Source organism: Palaemon carinicauda, chromosome 14, assembly GCF_036898095.1.
Source record: "Palaemon carinicauda isolate YSFRI2023 chromosome 14, ASM3689809v2, whole genome shotgun sequence".
Classification (NCBI taxonomy): Eukaryota; Metazoa; Arthropoda; class Malacostraca; order Decapoda; family Palaemonidae; genus Palaemon; species Palaemon carinicauda.
The window spans coordinates 18,684,054-18,699,066 of record NC_090738.1 but is presented as its reverse complement, the minus strand read 5'-3'; the positions used below and the strand labels follow the sequence as shown (position 1 = coordinate 18,699,066).

The 15,013-nt window shown below is 35.9% G+C and overlaps 2 protein-coding genes across 2 annotated transcripts; both read left to right on the top strand.

The window, feature by feature from the left end:
- The first annotated feature begins 2,013 nt into the window (after nt 1–2,013).
- LOC137653120 (U-scoloptoxin(01)-Cw1a-like) lies at nt 2,014–4,017 on the top strand. The gene is made up of 2 exons (XM_068386513.1): nt 2,014–2,074; nt 3,571–4,017. The coding sequence occupies exon 2, from the start codon at nt 3,576–3,578 to the stop codon at nt 3,954–3,956; it is 381 nt and encodes a 126-aa protein (XP_068242614.1). The 5' UTR covers nt 2,014–2,074; nt 3,571–3,575; the 3' UTR covers nt 3,957–4,017.
- Nucleotides 4,018–13,102: 9,085 nt separating this feature from the next.
- On the top strand, nt 13,103–13,545 carry LOC137653119 (U-scoloptoxin(01)-Cw1a-like). Its single transcript, XM_068386512.1, has one exon. The coding sequence runs from the start codon at nt 13,103–13,105 to the stop codon at nt 13,481–13,483; it is 381 nt and encodes a 126-aa protein (XP_068242613.1). The 3' UTR covers nt 13,484–13,545.
- The last annotated feature ends 1,468 nt before the right edge of the window (nt 13,546–15,013 follow it).

Sequence of the window (15,013 nt, the reverse complement as noted above, 5' to 3'; positions counted from 1 at the left end):
AATTACTTCTGTAAGCATGTTGCATATGATTTTTCATAATTCTGATCATCCTTTGTCTTAGCATCTTTCCAAACTGTACCATCCTGTACATAGTACTAAGTTTGTAGTTAGTTCTAACAGCCTTGCTTTATCTGTCATGAGGCTCTATTATAAGACAGTTGAGTGGGCGGGACTTTAGATGTTCAAACTTGCAACGTATGCTTTTTATTGTGAACAGGCTGACAAGAATCTCTCTTCATAGTTTATATATGACAGATCTATTTTAACGTTGTTACTGATCTTACGATATTTTATACTCTTTATTCATTATTATCATATATAGTTTATTTATTTCCTTTTTCCACTGGGCTATTTTCCATGTTGGAGCCCTTGGACTTACAGCCTCCTACTTTTCCAACTAGGGTTCCAGCTTAGCTAGTAATAGTATTAGTCGTGACACCTAAAATCAAAGACAACATCTCTCCAGACAAATTGAGCTCCAGGTAGATTTCAGATAAGACGAAAACACCTTTTAAGTTTTTCATTTAATATCTGGTGTCAATACGTGGTAAGAATCACCTTTCTCATTTATTCTTCATAAGGACTAAATTGGTTGAACGATGGAATTGCGCTTCAATATAAAGGTTATGGCGGTGAAATTTTTAATTACAAAAGTTTTTATATTCACTGAAGTTAATTACCAAATACTGATAAGTGAAAAATTTAGATTCTTTGTAATGAGAAACTTCAACATTAACTTGGAAATACAAGAAAGATTTCTCAAAAAGCGTCACAGAATTTCATGACCCATTCTACATAAAGCTTACGGTTCCAACCCTACAACAGGATTAATATGTATTCTTCAGGAACGTTATTACTTGTCCAAAGCAGGAAAAATTGGGAGGCTTACTCGTCCCTCAGAAAATCTGGATTTGTGAACCAAATTGATCTCGGATTCGATTCCCGTTAGAGTGGCGCTGTAACCTTACGACACTCGGTGGTCTTGGTACTCCTGAATTTTCTCTGCAACATAGTAGTGTCTTTACTTCCATCCATTCACTATTGCCCTGTTGAGACGGGATTGGGGTGGCGTTTTCAAAGTCAATGTCGCTTGTACAATGCAGCATTAACCGTGAGGTTTACTGCCACCCCACCGGGAATATCTTGATTAGGAAACTATGTTGGGACTTGATTCCAGTTCAGTCGGAATGTCATCACTTTTCACAATAGCCTGCAGATTGTGGCTCTAAAATTACTACCGAAACCCTTCTGTCTTTAAAATTGTTTTCGTCCTAAACTTTTTAACTATACATCTACCTATCTCAATCTCGTCCATTCCCTTATAATTGTCCTGCCACCTTCATTCTTAAAAGCCTCAATTAGGTTTTTAAATTTCCCCCGATCATCCATTTCAAAATATATTTATACAATTTAATTTCACATGTTTCGTTGTCTTAAACTTTTTATACTTCAGTTTTTTTATTAAATTGTATCATTTGAATTCACAAATACTGTTGTTGCCGTAATTGGGACAATCCATCTACAGCAACTTTTACCTTCTTAAAATAATTAAATCTTTAACTATCAAATATATTTTCTTGAAGACTTATTATACTATTTTTCGCAAAAATCGTTTCGTATTTTCTTTAATTTTTGGTTTTCAACTTTGCTTAAACAACTTTTATACATCAAAATTCTTCATCCTCCAAAACCATCGTTTCATATGAATTGCATTTTGAAATAATTATTTTCCTTATATATCCTTCACTAATTCTGTTTCGTAATTCAACTATACATTACACACTGTTTAAGAATTATTTCCATACTCAAGGGTCTCATTTCTTCTTCCCCAGTATCCATGTATGGGAATGATCCGTAAATTAAAGGGTCAGATTACCCAGAATGAGGAATAATGCCCCCTGAGGAAGCTTAAGGGGAGGAGATTTGGGGGAGAAATGAGGAATAGCGGGGAAGGGGGGAAGGGAGTTATAACGCCGACAAGGCCGCCGCAGTGCTCTCAAAGGGGCTATAAATTCCTCCCAGGTCAGAGCAGTGGCACCAGTTCTCCTCTCGAGGTCCGTCAACGAACAAGATAGTGAGTAGCAGCTCCTGGAACGTTTGTGATTCTTAAGAATCCATTGCTAAAGAGAGATTCTCTCTCGAGACGTCGTGGGCACGTCATTAAGAGTATCCATCGAGTAGATAGCTCTTGGGCATCAGAATTGCATCTTGCTTGTGGGTGTCTCTTGAGACATTTTGCGTCAAGATCATAAGAATCTAAAATTCCTTTGTGTAAACAAATCGATTATCTAGAATCAATGGGTTAAAAATGTAACGGCGAAAACGAGTTAATCAGTTGTTTAACAGCAGAAAATCTTCAAATTCCGGACTAAAGATTCTAGGAAAAAATACTTTACGCGTTTTTCTTATTTTTCTTTAGTACTTATTTGTCCCACTGTATAGCAGGGTCGTCCGTTCGAGTCAACTTTTTACCTCGATTTCTGCTCGTAGCCTCTTCTTCCACCAGTCTCACATCACCAATATCTTTCTTCACCCCATCCACCCATCTAATATATGACGCCCCACACTCCTCCTACCCGATACTGGCCTGTTCTTAGCTCTCTTGATTGGTTCCACTTCCTCCCTTCTAATTACTTGGCCATAGTATCTCAGACGAGCTTCCCTAGCCTTCTCTTTAACATTACATATACCACACAGCTTTCTTATATCTTGATTCTCCCTCCTTTCCAGTAGTGATGTTCCTGTCCTATAAAGCTAAATAGCATTTCCTCTATTAACATCATGAGATTTACAGTAAAAACCTAAAATCTTGAAAGCTATTTAGAAAAATAAATCAAGTATGCATGTACACGCATGGTTTATATTGACAATATATTGATTTCCTAGTGATTTATACAAGCACACTTTTGTAATAACACGCAAAGATTGCTTCCAAAGTGAAATATGCTTTCATCGTACAATTGGGGCACCTCAAAAATCAGTAAGAAAGATTCTAAGATATCTTATGAGAAAAAATTAGGTTAATTTTCAGCGACAATTTCGTATCAGTTCTAAGTTGTCGAATATCATATCTGAATCATCAATTGTCTTTGAACCTGCAGTACATATGTCACTTCTGATTCAGCAGACGATTATTAAAAAAGGAATTTCTAGACTTAAACTTTACTCTATTAACGGATTGCAGATTACTAAAAAACCACATAAATTCATAATGAAATTTTATTGAAGGTATTAGGTAAATAATACTGAATACCTTCATACGTTGTATATATATATATATATATATATATATATATATATATATATATATATATATATATATATATATATATATATATATATATATATATACAGTAGAGAGAGACCGATAGTTATTGTTCCTCAAAAAATCTTACTATTTACATAATATAATGATTCCATAGTATAACTGTATATCATAACTAACCACTTATAGTCAAATCTGTTACTACATTTCTATAAATCTTATCTTTATCAGTAAATCGTATGCAAATATAAGGTAAAAAACTGACTTACTAACTTATAAGGTTCATCTCTGAATTTTTCCTCCAGATAAAATGAAGGTCACTGCCTATTTGTTGTCCCTTGTGGCTGTGGCCAGCGCCCGTATGGCGTATCAGTTCTCCGACGGGTACTTGGACATCCTCGGAGGGGAGCCCAACCAGGTCTTTGACTGCGCAGGACGCTCCTACGGCTACTACGCCGACGTGGCCAACGACTGCCGCATCTTCCACGTCTGTCTGCCTGTGTCCGACGAAGAAGGCCAAGTCCTCGACATGGCCCAGTTCTCCTTCTTCTGCGGAAACCAGACGGTCTTCAGCCAGGAGTCCCTCACCTGCGCCCACCCCGAGGAGGCCCTTCCCTGTGCAGAGGCAGAGAGCCTCTTCGATATCTCCAACGCTGACTTCGGGAAAATTCCCGACGACGCAAATGCCTAACGGCATCTCTCATCAACTCCAACAACCGCGTCATGTAAAAATCGAGATCAAAGCTATTTTTCTAACGTCAATATAAAAGTTCTTTCACTAAACAGGTTATAATTTCTATGATTCCTTAAAATTGATATTCAAATGCTGCCCTCATCTTACTCTCAGATGAAAAAGAAATACACATATTTCTTGTTAATTGTCATTTCGTGCTAAATAAGAATTGGTGGAGTAACGTTAGTTTATGGAATGAAATCGATCAACCGATCATAAGATTTCTCTTGTGCTAAGCCACAGTCACATAGTACATTCTCTTTTTGAGAAAGTACAAATAAAATGTGCAATTAAGAAATAATAGTCAACCGCTTTCATGAATCACCAATTTATATACAATAAACCTACTCTAGTAATATATAAAATATTTACTAAGATCATATTAGGCCGAATTAAAAGACAGCTAGACTTCAATCAACCAATACAGTAGGAACGCTTTAGAAGTGGGTATTAAACAAAGGACCATAGTCTATACATGTAATTAACCAGCTGATGAAAAAATTAACAGAGCATGACAAACAACTATGTATGGTATTAAGAGACTATGCGAAAGCTTTTGATTCTATCAAAACTTCAGCCTTAATGAAAGCCCTTCAAAGATACAGAATAGATGAATCTTATGTTAGAATACAAACATATCTATACGGGAAGTACAGCAGTAATAAAAATACATAAAGATAGTGAAAAAATTCCGATCATTCCCATCGTGCCTAAAAGAAGTCATTAAGAATTTAGATTGGGAAAATGCAGGGATTAACATTAATGGGGATTGCTTTAACAACTTAAGATTTGCAGACGACAGTTCTATATAGTGAATCCCGGGAGGAATTACAAAATATGATAGAAGATTTGAACAGAGAAAGCAGAAATGAAGGACTGAAAATAAATATGAGTAAAACTGTGATAATGTTCAATAAAAATACAGAGACAACAAATAATGGTTATTGACGAACCTCTAGACTAGAGATTGCTAATGAATACATACGTAATTATGACAGACCGTAAGTGTCTCCTCAGGACCTGAGAACAAAATTCAAAGAATAAGCATGGAATTATCAAAAGTAAAATGCCACTTTCTGTAAACATAAGTTAGTTACAACTCAAAGAGTGATAGAAATATGAAGACAATAAGAATAACAGAATGGGTTCCTACAGATTGCAAAAGAAGCCAGGGATGGAAGAGAAGATAATGGGTTGATAAACTAAGAAAATCTGCGGGTGTAGACTGGCTTAGAAAGACCATAAACAGACGCCAGAGAAAGGACATGTCTGAGGTCTTTGTCCTGCATTGGACTAGTTACGGCTAATGACGATGATATATAATGTGTATAAAGGAATAAAATAAGGGTCTTTAATGGATAAAAGTCATTACCATTTGGTAACAATTTAAAAGAACTGTATAGAAAACTCAGTGCAGTTGTGGGAAGCCTAATGAGCTTTGAATACAAAACACATAGTCATTCATATACTGCTCACATTTTCTTCTACATTTTGAGGAAGTGGTGTTAGCTGAAACTACCTTCCTGGTGTTCATGAAATGTCCATAGGGTGAAGTTGCTGGCCCCAAGGCTTTTCCCGAGGATGTTGATGGGGATTATGTGAAGACAGCGTTTGACTTTTCTTGGTAGTCATTCATCGATGGACTGACAAATCACTAGACCATGGGGGGGGGGGGGGGGCAGATTGTCTAGGCATTCCCGGCCGCATGAATTGACATCGCTACACTCATCTCGTTAGGTACTTTAGAATAAGACTTCATGATTAAGACCCATGGGCAGTGACCAACCAAAAGAGACAGGCAGTGTACTAGTGTGTGTCTTGGACAAACCGAGCTTTGCCTTATATATATATATATATATATATATATATATATATATATATATATATATATATATATATATACAGTATATATATACAGAATAGTACACATACACAAACACACACATATATATATATATATATATATATATATATATATATATATATGTATGTATACATAATCTATTGTCACTAACACAAGTGACTTCAATATATGAAAATATTATCCACAAAAGAGATTTGATACTGAATTATAGACCTGGGAATATATAAGAATTGAATATTATTTTATGATAAATGCTTATGGCTGGGCAAGAAATCGAATCTATGCCTCATGGGTCAAAAAATTCCAAGCAGTAGACTAAAAATAAGCCATAAAGAGATATACAAGTTCATTCCAAGTTCACTGTGCATATTCCTATCGAATTCAGGAATCTGTACTTAGTTCGTAGATTGACTATTATTTTCCGTAAGTTAACAATAAGAGGCTCTTTTTGCAAATGTTGGAGATTGGTAATGTTACTTCATTAGGCAAATGTGTTTGTGATAGCTCTATCCTGGCTGATTCCCGCCCAATTTCCATAACTCCCTTATCATCTAAAGCTTTTGAAAGTCTTTTGGCAAATCGTACGTGCAAAAATCCCTAGATTATGACCAGGAAGTTTCTATGACTGGCTTTGATTTTAGTGCTGCCTTAACTGTGTTAATCCTGTCGCCTTTGTTTTCAAACTCAAGCAGTTGGAAGTAGGTGGATCTTTTCTTGGCATCATTCTGAATTTTTAAGTAATAAATTACAGACTAGTCATCAATGGGCACCATAGTGAATATAGAAAAGTAGTATTTGCTGTTCCTCAGGGTAATATTCTGGTCCCATTACTTTTCATATTATATACACATGCGGATGATACTATTCTCTTTGCTTCAATTCCATCTCCTGAATGTAGATCTGGGGTTGCTGAATCCCTTTATAGAGATCAAAATATAATTAGTGCATGGTGCAAATTATGGGGTATGAAACTGAATCCTAACAAAACTCTAAGTATGATTTAAGTAGGTTCGTGGACATTGGCTTCTCAACATCCAGATCTCTGCATTGATAATGTTTCTTTAATTATATACAACTCTTAAAGTTTCAAGCATGATTCTTGATTGCAAATTTACTTTTGAGAAACACGTATTTCTTTTTCAAACGAATAAAAAAAATGGCTTATTGAGGTAGTCTTTTAAGATTTTCGATTATCAATCTATTATAAAGAAATGTTTTAATTCTTTCATTCTACCTTGTCTCAAGTATTGTTCTCCTATATGAGCTTTATCTGCTGACTCTTGTCTTAATTTGTTGGACAAAAACTTGCTGTCTGTTAAATTTCTTATTAGAGATCTGACTATTAATCTCAATTACTTCTTTAAGCATGTTGCATATGATTTTTCATAATTCTGATTATCCTTTGTATTCGCATCTTTCCAAACTGTACCATCCTGTATGTAGTACTAGTATGTAGTTAGTTCTAACAGCCTTGCTTTACATGTCATGAGGCTCTATTTATGACAGTTGAGTGGGCGGAACTTTAGATGTTCAAACTTGCAACGAATGCTTTTTATTGTGAACAGGCTGACAAGAATCTCTCTTCATAGTTTATATATGACAGATCTATTTTAACGTTGTTACTGATCTTACAATATTTTATACTCTTTATTCATTATTATCATATATAATCTATTTATTTCTTTTTTTCACTGGGCTATTTTCCATGTTGGAGCCCTTGGACTTACAGCCTCCTACTTTTCCAACTAGGGTTCCAGCTTAGCTAGTAATAGTATTAGTAGTGGCACCTAAAATCAAAGACAACATCTCTCCAGACAAATAGAGCTCCAGGTAGATTTCAGATAAGACGAAAACACCTTTTAAGTTTTTTATTTAATATCTGGTGTCAATACGTGGTAAGAATCACCTTTCTCATTTATTCTTCATAAGGACTAAATTGGTTGAACGATGGAATTGCGCTTCAATATAAAGGTTATGCCGGTGAAATTTTGAATTACAAAAGTTTTTATATACACTGAATTTAATTACCAAATACTGATAAGTGAAAAATTTAGATTCTTTGTAATGAGAAACTTCAACATTAACTTGGAAACACAAGAAATTTTTCTCAAAAAGCGTCACAGAATTTCATGACCCATTCTACATAAAGCTTACGGCTCCAACCCTACAACAGGATTACTATGTATTCTTCAGGAACGTTATTACTTGTCCAAAGCAGGAAAAATTGGGAGGCTTACTTGTCCCTCAGAAAATCTGGATTTGTGAACCAAGTTGATCTCGGATTCGATTCCCGTTAGAGTGGCACTGTTCTTTACGACACTCGGTGATCTTGGTACTCCTGAATTTTCTCTGCAACATAGTGGTGTCTTTACTCCCATCCATTCACTATTGCCCTGTTGAAACTGGATTGGGGTGGCGTTTTCAATGTTAATATCGCTTGTACAATGCAGCATTAACCGAGAGATTTAGGCCCCGAGCACACTAACCACTCTGTGGCACAACAGGTGGCCGTGCAAAGTGGCGGGCCAGAGCACACTAGCCACTTTTTAGAGCCACAAGATGCGACCACATGAAAGAAATTATCACACGAAAGAAGGTGTTTTGTACCTGTAGACATATCGGGATTACTAATCCTGGTTATCTCCGTGAGTAGTCTCATGCCATATGTCAAATAAGGTTTTGGCGTAAAAATATTGCTCGGTTTATCGTTAATATGTGTATATAAAGACGTATGTTAATATATTAAGTATATATATAGAAAATAATTTTCATAAATAATGAGCCTCTAGTATGTGGGCGCGTGTCTTTACCGTCACCTGTCAAACCAAGTTCGAAGATAATCGATCTCCTTGGGAATCTTGTTCATAATAATTTAAGATTTCCAAAGTATCCTCATCCTGAGTTATCTCTTTTCCGCCATGAAAATTCCTTAATTGTAGTACAAAATGCGCTGTTTGTGGCGGGGACGAGCGACAGCTTGCCACAGTCGCGAGCCACAGACACAAGTGTGATCGGCAAAGCTTGAAAACAATGGGAACATATGGGAGAAAATATCCCCGCCACAAAACGCAGCCACTTGTGGCTCTACAAAGTCGCCAGTGTGCTTAGGCCCTTACTGCCACCCCACCGGGAATATCTTGATTAGCAAACTATGTTGGGACTCGATTCCAGTTCTGTCGGAATGTCATCACTTCTCACAATAGCCTGCAGATTGTGGCTCTCAAATTACTACCGAAACTCTTCTGTCTTTAAAATTGCTTTCGTCCTAAACAATATAACTATACATCTATCTATCTCAATCTCGTCCATTCCCTTATAATTGTCCTGCCACCTTCTTTTTTGAAACCCTCAATAAGGTTTTTAAATTTTCCCCGATCACCCACTTCTAAATATATTTATACAATTTAATTTCACATGTTTTTTTCTCTTAAACATTTTATACTTCAATTTTTTATTAAATTATATCATTTGAACTCACAAATACTGTTGTTGCCATAATTGGGACAATCCATCTACAGCAACTTTTACCTTCTTAAAATAATTAAATCTTTAACTATCAAATATATTTTCTTGAAGACTTATTATACCATTTTTCGCGAAAATCGTTTCGTATTTTCTTTAATTTTCGGTTTTCAACTTTGCTTAAACCTCTTTTCAAAATCAAAATTCTTCATCCTCCAAAACCATCGTTTCATATGAATTGCATTTTGAAATAGTTATTTTCCTTATATACCCTTCACTAATTCTGTCTCGTAACTCAACTATACATTACACACTGTTTAAGAATGATTTCCATACTCAAGGGTCTCATTACTTCTTCCCTGGAATCCATGTATGGGAATGATCCGTAAATCAAAGGGTCAGATTACCGAGAATGAGGAATAACGCCCCTTGAGAGGAGACTTTGGGGGAGAAATGGAGAATGGTGGGGAAGGGGGGAGGGAGGAGGAGATTATAGCACCAACAAGGCCACCGCAGTGCTCACAAGGGGATATAAATTCCTCCCAGGTCAGAGCAGTGGCACCAGTTCTCCTCTCGTGGTCCGTCAACGAACAAGATAGTGAGTAGCAGCTCCTGGAACGTTTGTGATTTTTTAGAATCCACCGCCAAGGGAGATTCCCTCTCGAGATACATGGCGACGTCATGGGCTCGCTGGCGATTCTTTAGAATCATCATTAAGAGTATCTCTCGAGTAGAAATTCTTGGGCATCGGCACTGTAAATTAGCTTGAATTCCACTTGTATCTCTCTTGAGAAGTGTTTCGTTTAAGAACGTAAAAGTCTAAAAGGAGATTCCTTTGTATAAACAAATAGATTATTTGAAATCATTAGGTTAGAAACGTAACGACGAAAACGAGATATTCGGATGGTTAACGGCAGAAACTTTTCAAATTCAAGGCTAGAGGTTGAAAGAAACGAGATATTTACACCATAAGGTTATAAACGCAACCATTCTTTCAACGCACCAATAGGGCATTTTAAGAATCAATAAAAAAAAAAAACATTCTAGAAAATCTCAACAAAAAGCAGGCTAACTTTCAGCGACGATTTTATATTACTTCTGACCTATCGAATATTATATCTGAATCATCAAATGCCATTTAATATAAACATGTCACTCCTTGACTTGGCAGCTGTCACTCTCGACGTAGCATGTCCCGAATTAAACTAAAGCGCTTGCAAACTAGTTTTAAAAGACCTGTTTTACTGCAGGGAAGGTAGAATGACTACCAAATCTCTGATCAAATCAAAAGAAAATTAAAGTTTAGAATCAAATTGAAATTGTCGAAATGAGATCATTTGAAGGATACCTAAAATGGATTTCTGAGGAAGCATCGCATAAATAGGATTCAATTGAATTGCAGTCTTCGTTATTAATCTCACCTAACATCTGCTGAACCGCAAGTTCTCTTTGAACATAATGGACACTTCGTTGCCAGATTGATCTCTTACTAAAGATAATGTTCTTGATGTATCCTGTATGGGCTAACATATACTGTACTACTGGCACTGGATAATGGTACTTTATAACTGGTAACTTTCGAGTTTCAAATACCCGTCATCTTAGAGGATGCAAAGTAATTGTGATCGCAGTTAAGATGTCCCATTTCACATGTCAAGATTAATCACCTTATATTTCCTAACATGCATAGTATATTTCTACTTTCAATTTTATATGAAAACATAAAATTTGAACTTTTCTATTTGAATTTTTAGTTTTTCAATCTCATTCGCCAGTATCTTCATATTATCGATATAATCCCTTCCCTTATTTCTCTTCATTTCCGAAAAGATATGATAACTCACGGCAAATCAAACTTGGTAAGAAAGCACCTGCAGTTCATCGAGATGAAACATATTCAAAATCCTCACCAAATCGGAACAAAACTATTTACTCAGCCATTAAACAATACATATCGTCCATTCTCAACTTAACATAAAGCAAACTCTTTAGAGATTTCTCCATTACTAACAGACTATTTTTATTCATATCTAAGATTATTGTTTCCTTTGAAATACTGCTGATTTTCATTACCACTGAACTAACTAATATATACAGTAAAATCAGCTATAACAGTCATTTAGATGACTATTAAAAAAACCACTTTCTAGTCTCGAACTTTATTAAATCTACGAATTATAGAATATAGAAATCCATATCAATTCATGAATAAATTATGTTGAAGGTAATAAGTAAATTACTATGAGCACCTCCATACATACATATGCACTGAATATATACACGCACGCACACACACACACACACATATATATATATATATATATATAAATGTATATATTAACAACAAATCGCTGGAACGTGGGATGTCTCAAGATGACAGCAGGCCGGGAGGAAAAAGGAAACGAAGAGTTGACTAGCACTTTCGTGTTATTATTACACCTCTTCACGGTCTTATATATACTGTGCGTATATATATATATATATATATATATATATATATATATATATATATATATATATATATATATATTTAAACATATATATAGTAGAGACAGATGGAGAGATAATTAATATTCCCCAAATGGTTAAAGTTATCCTAAAGCAGAATCTTGCTATTTACATAATATAATTCTATAGGATATCCGTATATGATAACCAATAATAGCCAGCTCTGTTAGTTCTACTTCCTTACCGTTATTCCTACATTAATGGGTCGGTTGCCTGATTCGCTCTCTTCACCCAAGTCTCTTTTCTCCTTATCATCCTCCACCATATCTCGTTATCTAATTCTCTGCCTCCCTCTAGATATTTTCCCCCTAATAGGTTCCTCCTAAACCTCATCACTCGCTTCTCAACACCTGCCCATATCATATCAGTCTTAACACTTATCACCTCTGTAATGTTCACTACGTCTGCCATTTTAGATCTTGACTTTTAGCTTGATTGGCATTTTCTTATTACATACCACTCCTGCTACCTCCCACCACTTTCCACATGTTACTTTTATCCTATTCTTAACTTCACCCTCACATCCTCCCTCCTGACATACAGTAGATCCCACGATCTGAATTGTTTCACCTGTTTCATAATTAAGCCTCTCTACTTTCATGTATAGGTATCCTGTCCCTACCTCCCTTACTGCTCACCATAGCTTCAGTCATATCCTCATTCACCCTCAAGCCACCCCCCCCCCTCTCCAAAGTCTCATGCCACTCTACAACCCTTCTCTGCAAGTTTTCCCCATTTTCAGTGGTAATCACCAAATCATCGGCATATAACAACTCCCACAGTTCTTCACTTCTGATCTCTTCACTTAACAATCCACGATCACCACACATAAAACAGGGCTTAATGCTGATCTCTGGTATAATCCAACTCTAAATTCAAAGGTTTCTGTTTCCCAAACAGCATTTATTACTTCGTGGTAGGGGTATAAGAATACTACAAACATAAGTCTGATGTGTCATAGAAAGCAACTAAATGGACAGTTACTGCATTGTAGTCTTGCTTTTTGGCAAAAGGCTAGGTCCACTACCAATAACTGTGGAAACTGCTGCCCTGCAGTTATACTATTTAGTCAAAGGCTAGGCTCACCACCTATAACTGTGATTGATGGTTGTAAGGGCATGCGATCGTAAACACCCTTTGCTAAATTTTAAACCAAACCAACTCTTACTGCATTTCTGTAAATCTTATCTTTATCAGTGAATATTATGTAAATTTAAGGTCACAGTTGAAGTTACCACTTCTAAATGACAGAATTTTTCTTACAGATAAAATGAAAGTCGCAGCTTATTTCTTGTCGCTCGTGGCTGTGGCAAGCGCCCGTATGGCGTATCAGTTCTCCGACGGGTACCTGGACATCCTCGGAGGGGAGCCCAACCAGGTCTTTGATTGCGCAGGACGCTCCTACGGCTACTACGCCGACGTGGCCAACGACTGCCGCATCTTCCATGTCTGTCTGCCTGTCTCCGACGAAGAAGGCCAAGTCCTCGACATGGCCCAGTTCTCCTTCTTCTGCGGAAACCAGACGGTTTTCAGCCAAGAGTCCCTCACCTGCGCCCACCCCGAGGAGGCCCTTCCCTGTGCAGAGGCAGAGAGCCTCTTCGATATCTCCAACGCTGATTTCGGAAAAATTCCCGACGACGCAAATGTTTAACAGCGTCTCTCATGAACTCCAACAACCTCGTCATGTAAAAATCAAGATCAAAGCTATTTTTCTAACGCAATAAAAAAAAAGTTCAACGTTGTGTTTTTTGTCCCTCCTTACAACAGATTTGCAAAGACTTCTGTTTCCTATCAGTGACGTCATCTGGGTATCATTATTATTATTATTATTATTATTATTATTATTATTATTATTATTATTATTATCAAAAGGAGGAGATTTAGCAGCCCAACAGTCGAGCTCAACTCTTACATAGCTGGCCCGGATAAATTCGAAAAGGAAAAATAGAATATTTATTACATATAATAAATAAAAACTAATCAAATAGTAAATATAAGAGATAAAAAATAAATTAAAAGATAAATATCAGCGATAAATAGAAATTGAAATCTTATCTATAAAACCTATGCTTCTTTAAAACGTTAAAATCTTAAAAACAGAGACTCCCAGAATCTGATATAATGTCAAACAAACTTTTCTAACCCAAACATATATATCTTTGTCTTCTAACATCTTTTCAATCACCAAAAATATCTCGTACAGTTACACCAGGGAATTGCTTCATTTGTCAATTTTGTATGAATACTACACAACCTTGTTAAAATTACTTCCGTCATTTTTCTATCTGTTCTGATGATTCCTATGGAGAAACAATAGGTATTATTTGTTACAATTGTTACACTATTACAAATACTTTTCCAATTAATTTTAAAAGGCCGCTCATGAATGGCAAAGGTAAGGGACACTGACAATGCCCTGCGAGCGAGACAATGTCAAAGAGACTGGCCATAAATACATACGATCAGGGACAGAGCACCCTCTCCACTCAAGCTAAGACCAGGGAGGGCCAGGCGATAGCTGCTGATGACTCAGCAAGTAGACCTGTAGGCTCCCCAAAACGCCCATTCTTACCTCACAACGTTGGTGAGGTTGTAGAAACTACAAGAAACTATTAAGTTTGAGCGGGATTCAAACCCAAGTCCAGCTGATGGCCAGGGAGGAAGTATTCCAATGGGTTTCCACAACCCTACTAAGAAATGTTTATGGTGGTAAATCTATTGCTAATTTAGGGCAGTATCCGCTGTTTCATTACCAACAATTCCCACATGGGTATGAATCCAGCATATTTCTGTATTGAGTCCTTCTTACTCAAAAAAAATAGTATAGAAGAACCATACATTTCTCATGATTGTCATTTCGAGTAAAAGAAAAATGTTGCCCTTACGACAGTTTATTGAATTTAATCAATCAACCAATCATAACATTTCTACTATTCGAAACACCTAATACACACACACACTCTCTTTTTGAAAGAAATAACAAAATGTTCAATTTTAGAATTAACAGTAAACTATATATATATATATATATATATATATATATATATATATATATATATATATTATGTGTGTGTATATATATACACATACATATATGTGTATATATATGTATGTATATATGTATGTATGTATGTATGTGTATATATATATATATATATATATGTATATATATATATATATA

Coding starts and splice junctions, on each gene's coding strand:
- LOC137653120 (XM_068386513.1), top strand. CDS start 3,576: ATGAAGGTCACTGCCTATTTGTTGTCCCTTGTGGCTGTGGCCAGCGCC.
- LOC137653119 (XM_068386512.1), top strand. CDS start 13,103: ATGAAAGTCGCAGCTTATTTCTTGTCGCTCGTGGCTGTGGCAAGCGCC.